This window comes from Opisthocomus hoazin, chromosome 13, assembly GCF_030867145.1.
Source record: "Opisthocomus hoazin isolate bOpiHoa1 chromosome 13, bOpiHoa1.hap1, whole genome shotgun sequence".
In the NCBI taxonomy this organism is placed as follows: Eukaryota; Metazoa; Chordata; class Aves; order Opisthocomiformes; family Opisthocomidae; genus Opisthocomus; species Opisthocomus hoazin.
This window is the reverse complement of record NC_134426.1, coordinates 19,745,422-19,768,754: the sequence shown is the minus strand read 5'-3', so window position 1 is coordinate 19,768,754 and position 23,333 is coordinate 19,745,422. Positions and strand designations below refer to the sequence as shown.

The 23,333-nt window shown below is 42.1% G+C and overlaps 2 protein-coding genes across 4 annotated transcripts in view; both read left to right on the top strand.

Moving 5' to 3' along the window:
• HIRA (histone cell cycle regulator) overlaps nt 1-8,380 on the top strand; it is a 42,072-nt gene extending 33,692 nt beyond the window's left edge. For all 3 annotated transcript variants that reach the window (XM_075434862.1, XM_075434864.1, XM_075434863.1), the window contains exons 20-25: nt 381-439; nt 1,472-1,577; nt 3,387-3,509; nt 4,692-4,855; nt 6,754-6,842; nt 7,428-8,380. In XM_075434862.1, coding sequence (XP_075290977.1) covers nt 381-439; nt 1,472-1,577; nt 3,387-3,509; nt 4,692-4,855; nt 6,754-6,842; nt 7,428-7,544 — 658 coding nt within the window. In that variant the 3' untranslated portion in view covers nt 7,545-8,380. The remainder of the gene's footprint in view (nt 1-380; nt 440-1,471; nt 1,578-3,386; nt 3,510-4,691; nt 4,856-6,753; nt 6,843-7,427) is intronic.
• A 2,046-nt stretch (nt 8,381-10,426) lies between these two features.
• The window catches only part of PPIL2 (peptidylprolyl isomerase like 2), a 74,029-nt gene continuing 61,122 nt past the window's right edge, over nt 10,427-23,333 (top strand). Inside the window, exons 1-5 of the mRNA XM_075434401.1 lie at nt 10,427-10,554; nt 10,958-11,007; nt 11,544-11,589; nt 12,528-12,590; nt 12,752-12,803. Of these exons, the coding sequence (XP_075290516.1) occupies nt 10,523-10,554; nt 10,958-11,007; nt 11,544-11,589; nt 12,528-12,590; nt 12,752-12,803 (243 nt within the window). The 5' untranslated portion in view covers nt 10,427-10,522. The remainder of the gene's footprint in view (nt 10,555-10,957; nt 11,008-11,543; nt 11,590-12,527; nt 12,591-12,751; nt 12,804-23,333) is intronic.

Genomic DNA, 23,333 nt, shown 5'->3' with positions numbered 1-23,333 from the left:
ATGAGTTTCAGAGTTAGAAATACTCTAGTCGTCTTTAAGATACCAAGGTAAAAACTGCAATACTTGTTTAGAGTTGTTGAATTTAAGCTAATGTCTCATGTAAGTCAGAGCTCCTAAAGGAGTTGTTTGGATCCTTAGTGTTTGCTTGGCTGTAATGAGGTTTCCTGATAAAGACCCATAGAAGTTGTTCTCTGCTATTGACTTATGTCTTGCTGTTTGGGGTTTTAGTTTGCCAAAATAATTTTGTTGAAGCAATGAAGAAAATGTCAAAACCAAAAAACCCCCACTTTGTTGTGAATATTGAAGAAGTGCGTTTGTTAAATGATTTTGGAGCATTCAGCTGTTTGTAAAGTGCTGACGTTTCCTTTTGTCTTTTTCAGGGATGTTCACAAGCAAACAGTCATTGTTAGAGATGAGTCTTTGCAAACAATATTTTCAGGTAAGAAAAAGAGTCATTTAGTTACCAACCTTTGAGCCCACTCATACTATTTAGTGAAATTTGTGAATATGCTGAAATTTGACGATACCTGAAAAGCCTATGCAAATAATTTTCCTTCATTATTGTGTAATAAAGGGAAGTCGTTGGCAATGTTGAAATACAGCAGAAATGTCTGAGATGAGAATATCAGTGGATAACAGACTTCTACAAGATTCTGTAGCTTATTGTATTCTGACTTGCTTCTGACTGTGACAATTCAGCGTTTGTGAAGATCACAAACCAAAAATTTTATGGAAATGTACTGTTACAGTGATTTCTCTGTGTGTATTTTGCATGTATATTACCTTAATGATGAACAAGTGATGAGCTGAGATCTATTATTTCAAAATCTTCAGTTTCTATCATTGTTAATGGCTGGCACAAAACAAATTATAAAAAAAAGCACTGTCTCAGAGCATATTGACTTATATTTTAGCTTTAATCTGTACAATACTAATCAAAACTACCTAGAGAAATAGTTCTACTAGCAGTTAGCAAATGTCTTCATTAGAAGTTAGGTGCATAAACCCTGGGCATGGGATATGCTGGGAAATAAGAGACTCCAGCTATCCCACTTATGCTATGTTCTTAGAGAGCACACTTAGAAAAGTGTGCTGGTTTTTAGAATTTTAACTTAATGGGGAAAAAGAAAGATAAAGGCTTCCAGGGTTACAGAAGACATGGCAGAATTGCTGACGATTGCCCCTAGATATGGAGAACGTTTCCAATGAAGTCCACGCTCTGTAGTAATTGCAACATCAAGATCGGTAATGTATTTTGCAGAAGAATGATTTTAATGCTGCTGCACTGAGCCTGGTGCTTACCATCATTAGCTTGTGTCCTGACCTTCCTGTCAGTGCTTGAGAATAACATTTACTGAACGTTTCTCTGTTGGTTGCTATGACTGGTAATTAACAGTGGATAGCATTTTTTACCATTATGGATGTTATGCAAGAGTGCAAAAGAAATACCTTGGTCTGATTTGACTTGTAGGAAGTGATGCAACTGTCTCTCAGATCTTGCTGACGCAGCATGGTATACCTGTAATGAGCATGTCTGATGGAAAGGCATACTGTTTTAATGCTTCTCTTTCTACATGGTAAGTTACATATTATTTTCCTGCTCTTACAGCTTAGCTGAACCGACGTGTATTCCAATTTACTGTTTCACTCCATATTTTGAAAGTCATCTGAGCAGCATCACACTCCAGGCTTAGTTTTGCTTTAGTTCACTAGTGTATGTCTAGGCTTTATTACATTCTTATGATTTGTTATGCTTAAAATAAATTTAAAAAATGAAAAAGTTAAACTACAGCTTACTTTATCACTCTTTCCGCCATGGTGTATGCTCTTATTTATTAACGTATGGCTATGTATACATTTGCTGATGTACATCGCTTGAATCTGTCAAGCAGTTGGCAATGATTAAAGATAATCAAGCCTTACAATGTTCATGTAAAAAAATGCAGTTCTGGAAATTGTTTCAAAACTATCCTCAGGGTTTTGTTGGAAGTTTAGGTATGTTAAAACTACTTTGCCCAATTTCCAGAGAAAATAAGACCTATGCACTCCAATCCTGAATGCTATGTGCCTGACTTTGTCAGTCCCAGTCACTTCTTAATATATTTTTGGATCTGGTGGCCAGCCGAGTTTGAAGAGAGCTTTGTCTCCAGGATTGAAAAGTTTAATGGAGATAGTACGTCAAGCAGGGGAGGAGGGAAGAAATCATTATACCTCAGACAATTCCTGTGGAAGAGTTGTTACTGATGTTCTGAACACAAGGAAAGGCTACATAAGAAGCTGTGCCTTACTGAGTATCAGGCTTCAACTGAAGGCTTTCCCCATGGATTTTCTTATTTCTGTCAAGGCATAAATTCCTATTAAAAATTTCAATGGTTAAATTATTTACAGTGTCTTTTCAAAACAGATTCTTTGTTGTCTTTCTAAGAGGAGAAAGCATGTTGCAGTCTTCATATAATTGTTGTATTTAGTGTAATGAGCATGCTTGATGAAAGGGTTTATTGTTTTAATTCCTCCTTAGAATAATTGTTATTAGTCAACTGTTTGATGTGAATCCTTTGGAAAGGAAAAAATACCTTATTTGTTCTTTAGTTAAACTGAGAAATCATGCAGAAATTTTCCCGGTCAATAAGGAGCACAATTGTGAATTTGCTCTAATTTTTTAGTTTGTACCACAGCCTTGGAAATATGTAAAAGAGCAATCCTTTTAGTCGTCATACAAATTTAAACATGATAAAGCAGTAAAGGATATTTTAAATATTTGTGCCATTTTACTTCTGAACTGTCTGGAGGTCTAAACTTAGCATTGGTTTGAGCCACTGCTTCTTTTGGCATCTCAAACCGGTGAAAGTGATATCCTTGAATAGATGTGGAAGTGCCAGCTGCAACTGTCAGCTCCCCCCATACGGAGGAATAGCTGTAACGTATGGGAAAGACTGTCGATGTGTGTGATCTGTGATGGCTTGGCTGCTGGGTGGGGGCACCTGACCTGAGGTAAAATCCAGTTCATGATGAGAAAGTCATTACCTCTGTTCTCTCCAGTCTTCATTCTGATGTTAAATGTTAAATAAGTAGACAGTTCATTTCTTATGTTAAATGTTAAATAAGTAGACAGTTCATTTCCTTCAAAACTAGTGCTAAATCATATTGTACAATCAACGCTGTGAACTGTGGGGGTGGGAGGGGCATCTCTGTGAAAGCTCAAGCAGAATTTAGACATGGACTGGGAACAGTTGGGGTCTGTGGGAATTTGTGAGCGCCTTGGTTGATGGTTTTTTGGTTATCTGTGAAAACGCACGTCGGGTTTCGAGGCAGAACAGAGCTGGATCCCCTGATATCGCTGCCTGCTCTCCTCAAACTGGGATTTTTGTTTGTTTGCTTTTTTCCAGGAATCTTGTTTCTGACAAACAGGACTCTCTAGCACAATGTGCAGACTTCAGGAATAGTTTACCCTCCCAAGAAGCCATGCTGTGTTCTGGGCCCTTAGCTGTAATACAGGGACGAACATCAAAGTACGCACTCAATTGCTTCATTTGATCAGCATGTTTGTTTTTTTTGTTTTACTCATTCATGTGCTTGAATCAGTGAGTTAATTATTAAGATTCTAATGGCACTGAAAATTGTCAGTAGCTCATAGACTGTTTTTTGAAAACCTTTGCACATTTATAGTCTGTAGCTTAATGTTATTTTGAGATTGTTCGGGGGGCAGGAAAGCAAGCTGTAAATGTAATCATTTTAAGACTCCTCTCTTTTGGATGGGTAAAGTATTTGATGATTTTGTGCATGTAATATTTTGATTAGCTAAACCGAATTTCTTACATTTTACATGGTAATTTTTAGTTTACCAGCTTTCTGGAGTAGCCCTACAAATTTTGAGTAGTTCAGTTGTCCTCAGGGGATCTGTTTAATGAAGTCTTTGAGAAAGCTGAGTCACCTAATGCATATTTTTAACATCTGAAAATGTCACCAGGGAATTGTGTGAGCCAGAGCAGACTCCTGTAGGTAATTTAATAGCCCATCCTCACCTGGATTTGAATTAGATTTCCCAGGCAGATTTCTGTGCTGTTTCTGTCCTTCACATCTGAGTTCAGTTTTTATCATGAAAATAGAGAGTTGTATGATTTCATTGCTGTTGTCTTGGGGGAGGGGAATTAATTGGGAGGGGAATTAATTGGGAAAAATATTTGAAATCCAAATATCAGACTGAAAAATCAGCAGTTTTTTCACAGAGGAAATAATTGGTGACTTTTCAAATCTGCCTTCTTATGACAATACATTTATTTGCAAGAAATCCTTTAAATGCTTCCAGCTAACTTTATATCTTGTGTTTGTTTTGTGACTTTCTCCTGTGAGGGGAAAAGAAAGGTAAAGGCAGTCATCTTTATTTCCTATAAACATTTAGGAGCACTTGGTTACTGAAAAGCATGTGTTTTTAAAGAGAAGACAGGTGAAAAGAAGAGAAAAACAACAGGAGGCAGAAAACCCTCCATGGACCTTGATACCTGTAACTGGTCCAGTGAGGGGAAAGGCAGGTTGCTGTGAAGTGCTACCTTTGCCATTAAAAGCTTGAGCTTTGGAAGCACTAGGTGCCTGTGAAAGATATATGTAGAATAGCTGGTACTACAGAAATACATATTTCTTAATCTAGGATCTGGTTTTATGGCTGGCATGTTAATTTTTCCTTGATTTTGCAGTTCAGGAAGGCAAGCTGCAAGATTGTTCTCCATGCCTCATTTAGTGCAACAAGAAACAACACTTGCATACCTGGAGAACCAGATAGCGGCAGCACTTCTGTTACAATCCAGTCACGAATATCGCCACTGGCTCCTTATCTATGCACGGTACCTAGTTAATGAAGGTGAGACCTGCCATCCTGTGTTACTTCTTTGCAGCTCTGACAGATATTTAAGAAACACTCTATTCATGTCATCTATATGTATGATTACACTTAACATTCCCCTTTCAGCACTTGGTTTCTGGACTCAGTGTTTTACTTAAAAACAAACGGTGAAAGCACTTTTGCTTCCTATAGTGCTCGGTACTCCAGAATCCTATTTCGACACGCTGACTGTGAACAGATCATGGTCTCAGGAAACAGTGCCGTCTGTGTTTCGGAGGAACGAGCAACGCCTTGTAAAATATGTAATGTTCCTCAGCCAACTGATGATCACTGTCGGTTGTGAAATGTCAGCAACCTAGCCACTCTTCCACTTTGTACCAGAGCACGTAAAACTGCAGAGGATTTGCTTGTGTTACTTGCGCTTTGTATTTTTTTTACATTCTAAAATTTCAACAGCCCGTACTGGTGAGCTCCACAGGTTAAATTATGTGAGGAAAGAAACCCACAAGAAAGATTGCTTAGGTCTATTTTGTATTTGAAAACACTATATCTCTATGCTGTTACACTAAATAAGGTTAACCAACTGACTTTATGCTTCTTGGATTCTAAAGATCTCTGTTGTGTCTCTGCTTGTCTGCATTCCAGATTTAGTAGTTCCCATGGTATTCAGCCTTACTCCTCAGCATGCATAATCATTTTGAACAGAGGGAAGAGAGACAGTTCATGTTAGGCCACCTAATAGGTGTTGGTGGAATTAAAACTGAGCTCATTTAATTCTTGCCTTTTGACCCCTACTTTATTTAACAAGAGAGCTTAATGACCTGCATATGATTCTTTCTGTCCTTCCCCAGTTGAAATGAAAATATTCATCTTGGGTTGTATGGTAGAGAGACTGTTAAAATCTTCACTAATTCAGTACCTCTCTATTTTATGTGCAGGGTTCATCTTGCACTGCACAAATGTCGCTGCCTTGTGTGGGTCTATACACTGGATGTCACTGCAAATTCTGCTTTGCCATGCGTGTATTACTGTTTCACTAGTTTTCCAGGTCTGCTAAATTTTGAAAATTGCATGTCCTGTTATTGACTCTCTACTCCTATGGTGATTTGAATGTTTAACAAATTCTAATCCATTAAATTATTCAATCTGTTATACCTTGATTGGTAAATTACTCTTGAAGGGATTACTTTGTTACTTGCAGGGAATTCCCCCCTCCGATTTTTGAGTGAATAAAGCTGGCCTGGAAACTGTGAGCAGTTTTATTAAAGGTTTTCTTTTACTTTTTTTTTAACACTTGTGCATATTAATTTGATCTATTTTAATTTTTTATTTTGCTGGGGATTTGAGAGACCTCTTCTAGTTTAGTAATATTTTAATGTTTCAGAAGGATGTCTGATTTTTTTTTCACTACTGACTCAATTTTTCCAAATTCATATATTGCCATTAAATACAACCTAACAACTTTTCCCCTTCACTGGTTTTCATCTTGTGGCTTTCCAATTCTTGTGAGATCTCTTTTGTATTCTCAGGCTGTTGCAGTCTGTCAGTTTTCTAAAGTTTTTTGTTTGGTATCTTTATGGGGAGGGGAGAATGAGATTGAGATTAGGGCAATTCTTAAAACAAACTGGAATAACTACTTCAGTTTTGCTCCCCATTGTACATAACCTTTAGTAGTGTTTTTGCTTTTGGGAACCTAAAACCCTTTGGAAATCTAAAATAAATCCTTTACAAATCATCTCATCTTTCCAAAAATTTGCTGTTAAAAGATAAATATATTTTTTTTGGAAATCAATGGTTTTGGCTTTATTTTATTCTAGATACTTGTAACTCTTTCCTGAATATTGTCAGTTAAATTGTGGAGTGGTTATATATGGTGAAATTCTTATGAATGTGATTTTATTTCTGATCATATTCAGGGTTTGAATATCGTTTGCGAGAATTGTGCAAGGATTTACTGGGTCCAGTCCATTACTCAGCTGGAAGTCAGTGGGAATCAACAGTTATGGTAAGTCCTGGTAACAGTTCAACAAAGAACAAGGAAGAGTTTCCCATGAAAATTACAGATCATGGATAGACAATAGAACTTAAAATGTGATTAAACTTTGTGGTGAAAAAGCAATCACAAATTATTTTGGCTGACCCTGAAACCCTTTCCATACTCTGCTCTAATCTCATAAGCAAGCTTCCTCCCAGGGCACTTGGATTTGTTTCCCGTGAAACTGTAGACAAAAGCTTAGTGCCGCAGTCTCAGCTCTGGTGCTGTCTTGAGTATCATGCAGATGGAGCAGGGTTGCATGTTCAGGTCTCCACATTCTTCAGACAGCAACTTTGAAATAGTGACATGCCAATCAAATGTCTTCCCTTCTCAGAGCACGTCTGGAGTCTGTAACTGCAGAGGCTGCACCAGCTTCATGAATGTATATAAATGTGAAGACAGTTTTTGTTCTGAGAGTCACGTAAGCAGAGTAAGAACATAAAAACACAGCCCTCTCGAGGCAGGAAAAAGGGCATGGATCTTAAACAGCTCTGTGGAATACACTTGTGAGACCGAGTAATACATTCTGAGGATGCTTTTGTGGTTTTTGTGCAGGGTTTACGAAAGAGAGAACTATTGAAAGAGCTTCTTCCTGTTATTGGACAGAACCTCCGCTTCCAGAGGCTTTTCACAGAGTATCAAGAGCAGCTAGACATCTTGAGAGACAAGTAGCATTTCCCCCGATTTTCCCTGCGGGGCCTGGTCCGAGAGAAACTGCTGAACAGCATTAACCAGAGACAGAAGAGGAGCGAGAGCCCGGTCAGTAGGGACACTCCTGGAGAGGGCAGTGCCATAAAGGTCCCGGATGCTTCAGGAGCGACCTGCTTTAGTTTTTGAAGAAGCTCACAAGTGGATTCGTGAAAATGATGAGTGGATGAGCTAGACTGTTTCCCAAGTGAAACTTCACCATCGAAGCTGTGGCCTCCGTTTCTATGGAAAGTCATGGATATGTACTTCAGGGGGGTCCTTTTGGATCTGGATCTCATTTTAATATTAAAACTAGCTGAGAACTGTTTGTGGGGTTTCTTGGATGTCCTGTGAAAAGCACAGTACTTCAGAGTACACTGAACAGCATATTTAACCCTGTTTAGGGTTTTTTTGCCTGAGGATTTATTGAGGCTCAACACTATATTAAATTAGATGAATGAGCCACATAAAAAGAAATTTCATAAATATTAAGGTATTATGCAGCCAATAGACTCTTTCCTGTGAATATAATAATAATAAAAAGAGGCTGTTCTAACACATGGACTATTTTTGTACTAGAATTTGCTAACTTGTAATATGGAATTTTATTTGGCCGATAATCAGGCTATCTACAAAGTCATCTTGTAGGAAATTTAACTCTAATTACAGAAGTTATGTTTCAAAATAATTCTACCAAATTAACATGTCATCATCTGGTTTTTAATTTTTAAATGTTTGTAAAAGGCATTTTGGGGGGAGGGATACAATGGGGTGGCTCTTTTTGTAAGTACAAAAATAAATGAACATTGCATTGGTTTAAAAAACAAAAAGCAAAAACATGGTCTTGAATTATTCAGAAGGGCGCAGGCATCTCCAGCAGTGTCAACCCAGGCTGAATCATGTTAATATGTCTAGAAATAAATAATACTGTCTGGGTGATCTTTCTCTGAAAGTGTGATCAGACAAGTACTTGTGATCTCCCTAGAGCAGCTGCAACGGTTTCTCTTGGAGCCACATCTTGGGTGAGGAAGCAGGAGCTGGGTGGGAGCACTTGTTATCTCAGGCAACACAAAGCAAAATGGGCTCCCCTGACCACTGCTGAACGTGGTCAGCACTGGAGCGAGAAATGAGCTTCGTGCAATTACAGCTGTGTTCCTTGTGTGGTGTTTCGCAGTAACAAAATGGTGCTGGTGGCCTGCCAGCAGTTCACTTGTGGAGTGGTTTTGGAATTCCACTGAAACCAAATCAATTAACTTTTTTTCTTCCCCAAAGTATGCTTGGTGCTGGGAAGGAAGCAAGTCTGTGTGATGGTTCTTTCCAGGACCTAACTATTCAGGTGTGCCTCAGTTTATTGCCTTACTTTGAGACATTTTTGACTAAGAAAATCAGTATTGGAATGAGTAAGTGTATCTAAACCCTTGTAAAAGGGCAGTTTCTCCCCTAAACTTCTCGCAGAAACAAACAATGTCCTTCACCCTCAGCTAGGACAAGGACTGGCTGTGGTACTGCGGACTTTGGCTGAAGGGGACTGACCCTCTTCAGGCAGGTGGTTCTGCACTTACATGTTTTTTGGGATCCTGGGAGGGAGGGATGTGTGACAACCAGTCATGGTATTGCTGTGAACGATTCGTGTGCTGTCGCCAGTCAGTCTGCAGCCGTGGGAACAGGCATTGTGTTCCTCATAGAGTAGAATCACGGAACTCTAGAGTCTTTGGGTTGCAGGGGACCTTCAAAGGTCATCTAGCCCACACCCCCTGCAACAAGCAGGGACATCTCCAGCTACATCAGGTTGCGCTCAGCTTGCACTCGTGTGTGTGTAGGCGAGCAACCCGCTGACATGGCTAAAACAGGAGATCGACACCGTCTGCTGGGGAAGCGGTGAGTCCAGCCCAAGGCTGGGCGCAGGCAGTGGGAGCCTGGCTGGCGGCTTCTGTGGCTTTTGCTGTTCTGTGCAAGCAGGTGCCAGGGTGGTGGTTCATGAGGAAAGAGCAAACGAGCGTGGATAGTTTTGGAGCTGTTTGATAAGTCAAAGCTCTGGGACACGTGGCAGATTCCTCCTGCCAAAGGCAAGGTGTTTGGCTTCTGGCCATCCTCTCTTCAGCGTTGTGCTGTTCGTACCAGTCTTGAATGCTCTTAGTAGGACTTAAAGGAAATTGGCTAAGGGAAAGTACATTCTTCGTTGTCATCAAGCCTTGGAAGAGATGCTGAAACACTGTTTATGAAGAGCTGCCTCCATCTAACGTGCTGTGTAGGTTTTCTCTTCGGAAGTTTTGTCACTGCCTGACAGACCAGGAACACTATGATTTTAAATTCCATGCAACAAACTATTTTTAAACAAAGATGAACATTTTTCTTAAATTGGGTATTTTAGCATTTTCCGTTTACGTCCAGCACCTCCCTCGTCCAGACGAGGGCTGTGGAAACTCCCTTTAAGACTGTCTGACATTGTCGAAGGCAGCCTGCAGCAAAACCGGCGAAGAGTGCGTTCCGTGCGGGTTGTTCGGCGCAGCCAAGGCGCTGTTATTAATCACCGGCCCGGGCGGGGCCGTGCGGCCGGCCGGGGGGATCAGGCGTGCTGACCAGGAGACCCGGGCAGAACGCGGCCGCCAAACCCCCTCGGGGCTTCCCCGGCGCCGGTGAGGCAGCACCCAATCGCAGCTACAGCAAAAACTGACATAAAGCCAGATTTAGCCGGTCGCCAGGCGCTGGGGAGCCGGCTCGCCCCCAGGCAGCCCACGGGCAGCTCGCACAGCCTGCGGGCGCCCTTCCCCCGCCGGCGGGGCCCCCGCCCTCGGTCCGGCCCGGCCCCGGAACGCCGCTCCGCCGCCCGTGTTTCCGCGGCGCGGCCTTTCGCCGCCGCACCCGCACCGGAAGCGCGCCGCGGCCGCGGGAGTCCGGGCGCAGGAGGCTCGGCGGGGGCCTGCGAACCGCGTCCCTGAGATCCGCCGGGCCGAGCCGCCGCCATGGGGAAGAGGCAGCACCAGAAGGACAAGATGTGAGCGGCGGCGTGCGCAGGGCGGGGCCGGCGGGGCGGGGGGTGCCTCGGGGCCTGCCAGGGAGCGCGGGCACGCGGGGGCGGGGCCTGGGCCTGCTTGGGGGGGTGGTGGGGTGTTCTGTGGGGGTTCTCTGGGTGGGTGGGTGGCTGGCTGTGGGGGTTCTGTGGGTGGGTGGGGGTGCTGTGGGTGGGGGTGTTCGATGGGTGGGTGTGGGTGCTGGGGGTGTTCTGTGGCGGTGGTGGGGGTGCTGTGGGGGTGCTGTGGGGGTGCTGTGGGTGGGTGGGTGGGTGGGGGTGCATGCTGTGGGGGTTCTGTGGAGGTGCTCTGGGTGGGTGGGTGTGCGGTGGGTGTTTGGTGGGTGGGTGGGTGTGCAGTGGGTGTGAGACCCCGCTGTCTCGGCAGGTACATCACGTGCGCGGAGTACACGCAGTTCTACGGGGGCAAGAAAGCAGGTAAGGAAGGGGGCGAAGGGGTGAGGGGTCCATGTCCCCCCCGTCTGACTGCAGCAGGGTCGCTGGGCTTGGGGTGGCTGCTGAGGGCCCCGGGCTGTGGCAGGGGCGGCCAAGCTGCCCCTGGGCTGTGCAGCCGGGGGTCCCGCGGCCAGCGGTGCTGGTCAGCCTGAAACCGGCAGAAATTCGGGGTTTAGTGCCCAGAGGAGGTGTCCCTGCCCTCAGCAAGGCTTAAAGCCCTCAACGTAGGGCTTAAAGGTGGGCACAGGGTTAGGCATCACCTTCAAGGTCAGTGCTGTCAGTCCGTCAGAGCTCTGTTTAGATTTTTTGCTGATTGTGTCATTTCAGTTCAGGAGCCTGCTTGTGCTCTGCCAAAGGCTGAGTTTAGTTACAATTTTGTAAGGTTTAGTGTATTTATCCTTGTCCTCAGTAAATTGTCACTATGTATATAGCACGATGTAACTTTCAAATGCTTCTTATTTACATAGACTACTATGTATTTATTAACATTCTGTTGTGGTTTTTTTTTCCATGGACAGACCTTCCACGAACTAATTTTAGACGCTTATCATTTGATCATTGCAGGTAAGACAATAAATTTACATTGTCAGTATTCAATGAGGCATCTGTTTATCAGGCGGTTGACACTGAACTGTTACTGAAGCCATTTTTTTCCAAGGTAGTTACTTTCATTGACATTTGTCTGCTATGACAGTAATACAGCAAGAAAAAAATTCAGTAAAAATGGAAACAATATCTGTACTTTCCATGATTAGTGTCTTCAGAGACTGTAGCTGATGGCTAAAAGAGTAGACAAGAGATAAAATAATTCAGAACAATTATCGTGTGCATTCTAGACTAGTCTTTCAAATCTGTGTAACTGGGGCTTGAATCTACTTTCCTTGCTCAGAATATGCTTGGTCAATCACTCTTCTTTCTGAGCCAGTGCTTAGGTAGATTGAAGGAATATTTATGTCATTTTTTTGTGTTTAGAGTTTACTGCTTGAAGTGCTGGAGTGAAAGAGGGGAGTTGGTAGAGGTGGGTTAGAAATCCACTTGTAAATCGAATGGTTCAGGAAGTTGCCATCCACATCTACAAACGACTGCTGCTTGGCTAGATGGATTATGGAAGCATCCCTGACAGAGGATGCTGCATGTGATTGCCAGTTACTCCCTAGCTTGTTTCAGTGCAAAGGCAGCGAGTGTTTCTGCTTGAACCATCTTTTGTGCTGGGGTGGTCCAGCATGGCAGTAGAAGCGGGCTGGGGAGTGTCATAGCACCCCGTGGCTCTGTGGCTGTGAGTGCTGGCAGCTACACCTTACTGAACTGCGCCAGTTCCTTGCATGGATTTTTTTGTTAAAGTATTTTATGTAGAACCAGGTAGCAGGTGTTGGCAGCTACTCAGTATTTTCATTGGTGTAGGCCTTGCTTAAGTGTGCAAGTGAATTAGCAAAATGTTATTTGCTTCTGTCATCATGATTTCCAGCTGATTTTGCTAAAAAGAATGTGTACTTTTTTTCTAGTTTATCTCTACAGCCTTTTGAATACCCGGTTTGCACACCAGATGGGACAGTCTTCGACATACTGTAAGTTACTGTCTGTACTTAGCTTCATTTTTGTGTTGGTGAACTGGTTACAGCTCTGTAATCATCATTTGGTCTTAGCAAGTTGGCCAAAATAACCATGCCCATCAACAGAGGTTTCTGATGGCGCTTGTCACTTATTACTTTATCCCTTCTCTTTTCAGGAGCATTGTTCCTTGGATAAAGAAATATGGAACGAATCCAATCACAGGAGAAGTAAGTAATGATGGGTGTAGTTACGTGATGTCTTTGCTTTCCTTACGCTCAGTTTCCTATTTGATGTGTGGGAGAAACAAAAATGCCTTAGTGAAAGCAAAAGGAGTTGAATGGGAGTGCTATTTTGAAGTATGATATTTGTGAGACTGGGTTTGCTGAAATTGACGTACAGATTTACTAGGGATCTCTTTTTAGCTAAAAAAAAAAAAGCTTCTAGATTTGAGACCTAATATCCTCTCAGTGCCATCCTGCTAATTATCTTTGTAGTAGAAAATAATCAGCCTCAGACCCTGTGAGTGGAAGAAAGCAGAAAGGTTTGTTTTTGTTTTTTCATTCGATTGTAAATAGTACGGCAGAGGAAATGTGCAGTTCATTTATATAAACTGCCAGGGTATCTTGCCTTTCTTACAGGTGCTGTGTAATTAAAATTGGTGTAGATGGAAATACAAACTCTTTTGGTACTGCTAGTGATGCCCAGAATCTGGGCTGGTCCTGGACGGAACAGACTCTGTACTACTGCCTTGTGTAAGCAGAATTCCAGTCCGTGCAGGGCAAGGGGCTGGCCAGTTCACCTCTCCATCTGAGATTAAACTTGCAGTGATGTTGCCTGACCAAAAGGATATTTGGCTTTATGCCGGTTAAAGAGATTAATAGATGATATTAATATTTACTTAAGCTGCAAAATCTTTTGAGTTATCTTGACAGTAGATTTCAGAAAGCTTCTGACCTGCCTCTGTTGTGATAGTTGACTGTCAGACTGGGATTTCACACTGTGGTCAGCGCCTTAGTGGTTTTTCTCCCTCCTTTTTCAGCGTAAATGATAATTAAGAAGGGATTACTTTCTGTAGAGGTGTGAAGTTGTAAAGCACCGGGTAAATATGAAGTACTGTAAATATTTCCTTGTTGGATTTTTTTTTTTTCTGAAGTGTTAAAAGAGAATGCATTGTTTGTGAAGGTGCAGGGGAAAATGTTAAACAAATCGTTGCTTGAGCCTACTGAAACTTGCCGTTTCCGTCAGTAAGTGCAGTTGCTTTCCTGAGCATTAGGTGTCAGCCATTGCACAGGATTGTGCTTGGTTTGCCGATGGTTTTGTAGCATGAGCTTACCTTTGTCACATCTTGTGTTTGATTAAAGATTTTCCCAGCAGACGGTTACGAGAAGAAGCTAGATACAGATGCAGCATTCCAAACTCTAAATGTGTCCAGGCTGTCTGAGACTCAATAGCTTCAGTTACAGCAAACTGCGGGTGTGTTTATGCAGTGGAGAGGTGATTGAAGGCCTTTCTTCACACATGAACAGGCCAATGTATTGTTCAGAAGGAGTGGAATTACAGCTATTTCATTTGTCTTTGCCAGCCTCTCACCACCTTGCTGCTCTGTGCCATTGGTTGTTGCTAGATCAATGTTTTTCACTCAGAGCAGCTCCATGTCACCTGTTCTCATTTCAGATTGTGAACTGTGATGTGGTTTAAAATTACTTCACGTAAATGCTAAGCAAGAAGTGTAGTGTGTCAAGTGGTCTGGTGTAATATAGGGAAAGGGAGGTTGTGCAGAATATACCTGGTGAATCATAAATGCTCGAATGAAGTCAGACTTTGAGATATGTTAGTTTACCCAGAGTTGTACTTCTGTAGTTGGTATGCAGTGCACCTCCAGCTCTCTTCAACAAGCATCGGCTTTTCCTCTGTATCACTCTGTCTAGGGGAGCCCTTTCTTCCCTTTTATTCAGAGGTGAACTTCTGCTGTGCAGCTCTGTCTTCCACAAGACGAAGGTGTTCCAGACCACTTGGAAGAAAAAGGAGATGCTTGCTCTCAGAACAGCACACAGCCCTTCTGAATCTAGCTCTGTGGAGCTATAAGTTGAAGAGTGGGGTTGAAGGAAGTGTCGTAATTTGGCCTTTGTCTCCCAGAGGGCCAGCTCCGGTTTTCGGAAGGGGAGGATGGTGTTGGGCGGGAAGGGGATGGGGGTGCTGGGATAAGGCTGGGTAGGTGGAGGGGGAAGTCAGTGAGTTGGGCTTGTGCATGTCTAGACTGTTGCCCTCTATTTAATCTGTCATTGTGTATGCACCGTCTGTTACTTGTGCAGCTTGCTCGTTGTGGAAACCAGAAAATATTTTTCTGTGATGAGTTGGTAACTTACAGAAACTCAGGGCTCCGGGTTTGTTTAAAAAGGAATTGAGCCAAATTAGCTGCGGTGCCGTTTAGTACCATGACTTATGAAGTTACTTTGCACAAATTGATGATTCGTCATTGGTGATGAGGCTCTGAAGAGTTTTTCTATTCTTTTGTGCCGAAGTTAAAAATGATAATGAAATCCTCTGTGGCTTGTACTTCTGTTGTTATGGTTTGCTACAGGCCAAATGTTGTAGAGAAGTCAACAGGCTACTTGGAAATGGCATAGTTAATGATGCACTCTCGGTACTCACAAATTCTGCCTAGCTGTCTTATTTCTGAAGTGGACCCCTCAGTGGAGAATTGGAGAGCCTTGCAATCATTAATGTATTTATCTTCACAGTGCTCCCAGGGGGTAAGACTGTGCTAGTCTTTTATTAATTGGATGTTTGTGAACTGATCTACAAGTGACTTCTCTGATTCTTCTGAATCCGAAACTATTGGACCAGCCTTCCTTTTTAAAGAAATCTTGCAATGCCAAGATTGCCATTATTCTTTGAAATATTTAAAATATTTTAAATTTCTTTTGCTTTCCTTCCCTATACTTCCTCATGGTTTATGGTTTATTTTTTCTTGCTTTTGTGAACATTCTCCTGAGGTGCAGTGGGGACACCAATATCCGTTTAGGAGAAACAAATCACCGTTGACTTTTGTCTAGAGTTTGCCATGAGCTATTCCAGAAAGTAACTTTAGATTTAGTTTTTCCCCCTTTTTGGGGTAAAAAATACTTCTCTCGCTACACCAGTAATTTTAGAAGAAACCGTGTGTCTCTTGCAGCTGAACTACAGCCTGTCAGATGGCATTGACTCCCTTAGTTTTTTTTGTCAGGACACTGCCCTAGCTTATGTTTACACCAAAATTGCACAAAATAGAGAGGAAAGTCATAGTTAGCTCATTCCTTTTTACTGAGAACAGCACTTTGGCTTCTTGAGCTTGCAGATAGTTGCAAGCTTGCCAGAATGTTTCATGTAGCGGCAATATGACAGCCCCGACCAGCATGCCCACACAAGTCAGCCAGCTGGGCTCAGGAGTACCTGTTTCCAAGAAGTGGGATTGGTCAGAGCGTGTCTGGCTTGTTGGAATCTCAAATATGAACAGATGATAGATCAGCGTGCCTTTTGACAGGAATTTCAAGGAAATTGTTCTTTGTTGCATGGATATGTTATATGTGGGCTGAGCTATTTTTTTCCTTGGTGTTGTAATGTGTCTGATGTAAATACCTATTTTTCTACTCTGGTTCAGTGACATTCTAACCGCATGTGCACAGGCCAGATATTGTGGTGGTTGTACTTCAGCTCTGTTCAAGGCTCTGTAACCCTGGGCAGACATCTCCCTTCCCCTGTCTCAGAAGTAGCTATGGTCTTAGTCCCTTGTTCCCCGTTTTCTGTGGGAATTTAGTTCTTTTGGATGGTTGAGGTCAGTTCATCTCTGCTGTTTGCTTCTAAGGCTTTGGTCCAAAGCCAACTTTGTGACTGTTTGAAGTGCGTCTACTTTTAAGCTCATGTAGAGCACTCACCTATGTGAATTCTTTCTGCACTGCTCAGAGCAAACTGAAATCTGTGTGTCTGCTGATCCTGCATAACCCAGAGGAGCAGTCCTCGTGTTAAGGGCCACGTGCGGCTGTTCCGTATGTATGTCTTGAAGGACAAATAGGATTCAGTCAAGTTAATTTAGCTTGGGCTTAACATGTGCCTGAGAGTCAGGTTAAGAGACCCGAAGATGCTGTGTGGTGGGTGTGTGAGACTGGGGGTCACCTTTCTGGTCTGAATGAGGCAGAGCACAATTTGTGTTGTGCCATGTCTCATGCAAGGTTAGGATCCAGACCTACAGGCCAGGGAGAGCTTTTTTAAAGTGTCACAAGGTTTTAGCTTTTTACTGGGTTAAATAAGAAAAATTTTAAATTCTGAGGATTTTTTTTTAGGGTTGGGAAAGCCTTTTGCTTGGGCTGCCTCTGAAGATAGCCATAAAAAGGAGTCTGGGGCATAGAAAAAAGTGGAAGGCAGCAGAGCCACTGACATGGAAAATGAGGACTAGCTTTGGAGTCAGAAGGCTGAAAATCTCTGACTTTTCCCAGTCGGACATCTGCCCCCTTGAAAAAGAGAGCTGTACCCAAAGTTTTACTCTGTGTACAAGATAAATATCTGCTATTGTTCTCCCACACTCTTAATCCTGTGTTTACCAAATAAAAATGACTTGGGGTGAGATTATGACTAATACGATCAAACGGTTGTGGCAGTGCAGGTGCCTGCCTCGTGCAGTAAGCGGGTCTGCCCCACGCTGTAAAGCGCCCCGGGACGCACAGCTTGTACCTGCAGTGCCCTGCAGCAATGGCAGAGCCCGTAGCCGACACCTCCTCGCTCCAGCACTGCGCACGTAGGAACACAGGCAGTGCCCTGGGGGTTTTTTTTATCATTTGTTTGAAATAAGGTTGGTAGCATGATACTTGCCTGAATAGTTACAGGCGCTTTTAAAACCAATGACTTCTTACCCTCAGAAGAAAAAATTGCAACCAACCCTGTTATTTCAAAACTCTGGAAAAAGTCCTGCTCAAACAACATTCCTTAAATATGTTTATTAGCTAATTCTTCTCCCAAATGCTGGTGGCTGTTGTTACTTCATTTTGTTGTGAAAGCATGGTTTCTTTTCAGTTTGATCAACTAGCTTTCAGTCAGTCTCATAGAAATCCGTTGCTGGTCTTGAGGTAAAAGGAGGTTGCTGACCAGGTTTATGGAGAGGGTATGGAGAAGATTACTTTTTTACCACTGAATTTGTTAATCCTGCTTTAAAAATGAACAAACAACCTTACAGCACTTTTTTTTTTTTTAATGCGCTAAAAAAGTCTTTGGCTGTCTAAATAAGGGAAATCCTGCCTGAAAAGGATGCAGAAATTAGAGCAAAGGTGAAACTTCCTTAAACATAAAATTGTTTTTACCGTGTACGTATTTTGAAAGCACAGATACAGAAACAGAAACACTGATAACTGTTTCTTCACCTCAGAAGTGAACATAATGAGAAAGAGGGCTTGGGTATTTTTTTCTTCTTTTGCAATATTCTGAATAAAGAAACTGCAGCATGTCAGGAGTGTGAGAAGTACCAAGTACTGTAGGAACAGGTATTAAAGTACAGGTTAAGTTCCTGCCAAGGCTTTATACTTCACTCCAAATTGCTCTCCACCTCTATCAAATAATCACCGCAGAGCCGTGTGTTTCAGGAATGGATTCCTGTAAGTGGGTTGCATGAGCTTCACACGTTGCTTAGTCAGAGGTGTCGAGATCATGATTGCAAACAAAACTCGTCCAACGCTGAGTTGAGTGGAGTGGGTCTCGGACCTGACCAGGGGAGTGGACAAGTTCAAGTTTTATGTGACCCTTATTGGCTAAATGAACAGTGACTGTGGCTTTTAACTCTGTTCATATGGTCTGTGTGGTAATTTACTGCAGATTGCTGCTTTAATTGTGTTATTCCAGGTGTATTTCTAGATAGTGAGCAGCAAATAATGGATGTCATCAGACAAGGATCTGTGGTTTGAGGGTGACCTCTTTCCCGCCAGCGTAGCAGTAGCTGCTGTTGGAATATATTGTCAGCAAAATGTGAGAGCTGTAGATAATATTCAATATCATGCATTTTCAGAGTGCTTGTCTAGACTTTTCTGCAACATGGTGGTAATACTACCTTAGGATTTTTATGGTCTTCTAAAGTTGGCACACTACAACAGGAGTCACATCTTCCTTGTGCCTTTTGATTTTTTTCTCTTGAGAAGTTTTCTTCACTCTTACTGTTTCCAAAGAGACTATGCTTACTCTGAGCACTCATTTTCATTCTTAGTCTAGATAAAAAATACTGAATAATAATAATAAAAATACTGTCTAGATAAAAAATGCTGCTTCCATGTGCAGGCTATCTCCACATCAGTTTTCCGCATCCAGAGTGCTGGGACTGTCTTAATTAAGAGCAAAATAGTTTGACCAATTCAGATACTTGTCATTATGTAGAAAAACTCAGGAGTGAGACATATCCCCCTTTTGTTTTTTTTTCCTCAACATCAGAGCACAGCACCTGAAATCCAAGTAGTCTGCTACATTTTCTCCTTGGGGCTTTGGAAATGAGTGATCATTTAGGTGGATCAGTAACTTCAGGTCTCATTTGGCTGTAGCATAACTGACACATAAATGAGAATTTTTTTCTCTTCTCTAGAGAATGCTTTTCACGAACATGTCAGAAGAAGTCAGCTTTGAAATTCAAAGTATATTTCTTAATTTGTCTGATGCAACTCAGTCAAGTCTTCAGATATTGCATAGGTTTAAATGTCAGTTGCCCCTTTTTTCCCTTTTGTTAAACTTGCCATATTTTTTCCTGTACATTTGAAGTGAAGGAGGGAGGTGTTTTCCTTGTTTATTTATAAGAAGTTTCAGTGGGGGGTGCAAATACAGTTTTGTTCTGGATAAGTAATAGCTTATTAGAGCAGAGAACAAAGCTTACAGAAATAAAACCAAGGGAAACTTTGTTGTTGAAAAATGGTTCAGACAAATACAGCTTAGTCAGTTTTCATGTGTTGCAGAGAAGGGTGAAATGATCAGGAACAGAAAACTGGAAGACTCTCTGAGGTCTTCGGCTCGCTCACAATCTGCTTTGCAAACTGCGTGCTCTGTCTTGAACTGGTGTTTGCTTTCTTCCTGCCATGACTGCCGAGAGGTTCTTCTGATGGTTTTTCATCTGATAGATATCTTCTGTAAATTTTGGGTTTGACCAGCTTAGTCTCGTTTGTATGTGTGCCAAAACTGTGCTGCTCTCTGTTAGTGTTTACAGCTGTGTATTTGGTGCAGAGGAATTTAAGGCTTTCTCAACATTTTCTTGTTGAGACTTGTATTTTCCTGTCAGGTGTTCTTCTTGCCTTTAAGGTCTCTATGCCATAAATGGTCACAGTTGTCCTTCTCCTCATCTGTTTAATTTTAATTCCTCTTCTTTGAACAGTGTTAATCTTAGTCGTACACAGTAAATACTGGGTGAATGCCTGGTACAGTGGTGGGAATATTTTCTAATCTTTTCCTGAAATACTTTGATAATACTTTGATATATTATTACACATGATAATGTAAGACAGAAAACAGTTTCAGTGTATGTGTTGAGACACGAAGGGTGCTCTCAGAAAATGACAATTTGGTGCATTTTGTCTTGATAGCTTGGGCCATTTCAGAAGCAAGTACTTATTTATAAATAAGAATTAGCCAGGATGAGCAGTGGTTCCTCCTGGTTCTTCCTTTTCTCTTTTTTTTTTTTTTTTTTTTTTTTTGTTTTGTTTTGTTTTTGTTTGTTTCCAGTTGAGTGTTGCTGCCTGTATGTCTGTGGCCTGTAGCAGTCTTTCAGGCACGGATGGCTACAGCCAGCATCATTAAGCATCTCTCTCCAGGTGCATTTTTGTCTGGGGGCAGCAGACACACGCTGCTGCTCTTCAGTATGCAGCAACTGAACCATGTTGTCTTACCTCATTTGCTTCAGAAATTATTAGCTTTTAGTCAACTGTCTAAATGAGTTAACATTTGACTAGTGACCATAAATTTTCAAGGCCCCTGGAAAGAAGCATGTGAGGACATTATTCCTGCCAGGAGGAACAACCAGAAGGTCGTGTGTCATAACTAGAAATGGTCATAAAACATGGGGGGGTGGGGGTTCAAAGTGATGAAGGTCCCGGTGAGGCTGATGACTTGGAAGATAACTTCTTTTTTGCTGGGTTTTATGAAACTCTCACTCTTCTTTGTTACTGACGAACATATGGATATTTGGTTGTTTCTCTTCCAAAGTTGTATCTATGTGTTTTACAGTCGTGCTCCTAGCACCACTAAGAGTTAGCCTTTATCTGTCCTAAAAAGAGGGATTTATTTTTCAATTCCCTGTATCTTCAGAGAACAGCAAGGGTGAAGATGAGATTTGCCTAGGCTTACTGTTCAAGTGCTTTATCAAAAGGAGATGTTTAAAACCCTCCAGTGTCATGAGTCACTGGCCAAGCTGCTGCGCCTCCTTCACACCTTGCTGATGGGGATTGTGCTGGGGGTGGGCAGTGTTTTATCCAGTAAGCCAGCTGTGGTCACAGGCAGCTAAATGTGTCTAGCATTATTCCTAATGCATTATTTCCATTGCAGCAGAAAAGTATTTACATCTAAGCTTTACAGACTGAACAGATGGTCTCTTTTTTTCATTTTCCATGTTTTGGTGGAAGTGCGCACATTGCATGGGGTTTTGTGGTTGTGACACTTGAAAAACTAGCAGCTGTGAAACGCTCTAGCATGAGGTTTCCTGCACATCCTTACTTGCCTGTTTTTCACTAAAATTGGAGACTAGCTTTTTAATGCTTCTGCAAAGTTTTATCTTCCATGAACCATGCTGTATTTGGCTGTGGGTCTCTGGATTGATAGGCTTCTGACTGCATTAAGACTGCAGGTTCAGCCTTGCACATGAAACTACGCGTCGTTTTCTCATGGTCATTTCTGTTAATGTGCTCTTTGATAGAGCACCATTATTGCTAGTATCTGTAAGCCATGTGTGTTATCAAGCATATCTTTATGATTCTCTGGACAAGGCTTTGATGGCCATATGGTGTCAGTTTAATTAAAATTTAAATATGGAAATACAGTCATCTGGAAGTGGGTAATGAAGGATCTTTTGTGCTATTTCCATACCAGTTGAGTAGTAGATGAAAGCTGTGGTTAAACAGCAGCTTCATCCAAGAATGTGAGTTGGGGGTATCTTTTTAGCATTTGGTAGACGGTTGTCCACATGATAAATATTTAGCATTTTTGCTGTTGAGCTGAACATAGAAACAATACCTTGAATCAGGAGACTATTCTGGCCCCTTGGCTGCTGACCCCAAGTTTTTCAGCAAGTATTAAACTACGTGAAGATGGCTTATGTTGTTAAAACAGTGCTGCTGTTTCCAGTCACATTCCCATAATGTGTAGACTTGCTGAGGATTTCCAACGTCTTTTATCATCATTAAATCCATTTACAAGATCTGAAATAAGTAACATTATACATGGAGTTATTCTAATACTATTGATTCAATTCATATCCCCATATTTCTTGAAGGTTTTATAGCAGGGAAAATTGTAAGAGGGCTTCTTAAAATGTGAAGTTGTATGCAAAAAGTAACAGGTCTCATCTTTGAAGGAATCAAAGAATTTAATATAAAATTTATTTGCTGTTGTTAAGCTAAATTTGGTACTTGGTAGGCAACATCGTGTTTTAATATTTGTATTAGGTTTGGCTTTCTCTACTATCTGAGGTAACTCTGGGTTGCTTGTTTTGGTGGGAAGAGAACCTACCAAATGGCCACGTCAGCCCTGGATGATTTTGGCCTTGTGTTGTCAGCCAGTTCTGACGTGACACATTAATTTTTCCCTGCAATAGCTTCACTGGATTCTTGTGTGTTCCTGCCGGAGGCCGTTCAGAAGGGTGTCTGATCCCCAAGTGTTGAACATTTTAATGCTAACTCAGTTACTGTTGATAGAGCTGGAAAGTCTGTATTTACTACATACAGCTCTTGCCGCACATCACCAACTCTACCCATGTGTGGGTAGAGAATCAAATGAGCCCATTCCTGTTGCTTTTCAGGCTGGTGCGTATCCAACAGGGTCAGAGCCTCATTACCAAGAAGAACATGCAGCCACAGACCAAAGGGATTCAGAGAGTGTAACTAATTGATGTGCAGGAATTGTGGGTCATATCTTCATGAGACACACAGCGATGACAGAATGATTTAATTTGAAACAATCGGCGTGCTGCATCCGCGAGCTGCCACAGTGTCCCACTAACCCACGCGTCGTAATAACCTCTGCTCTGGGTATCAATAAAGGATGCTGCCCTTTGGGATCCCGCAGGAACGAGTGCTGTCAGCTGACAGATGAGAGCACGCAGGGCGGTGGGGCTTCTCACTGCTGCAAGAAAGTAGGTCATGGCCAAAAGTAGCCTTGGCTGCCTTTGTGGAAGTGTGCCTGCGAGAGAGGAGTCAGCTGAGAAAAAAGCTTGCACAGTTTTTAGGTTTGTTTTTTTATCCCTTCCCTGCTGTGGAGCAGCTGGCACTACGTGCCGTGAAATGCATCTACTTTCCAGTATTCTTGCATAAAATGTTTTTAGAAGTGAATATGCAGCTCTTCTTTCTGCTTAGGGGAAGTAGTGCATGCTTGTAGCCTTTCCTTTTCATTAAAAATTTAGAATTTTAATTAGCTAAAGTGTTTTTAGTAAACATTATTTTTTCCTTGCTTTCTTCACTGGAGATTGGCTGAAACTGGATGGTAGGTGTGTTTTGGGAAACTTGGGTTGGAAACAGTTTTGAACCTGAGCTGTGTGTGCTCTTTTATGTTTTATT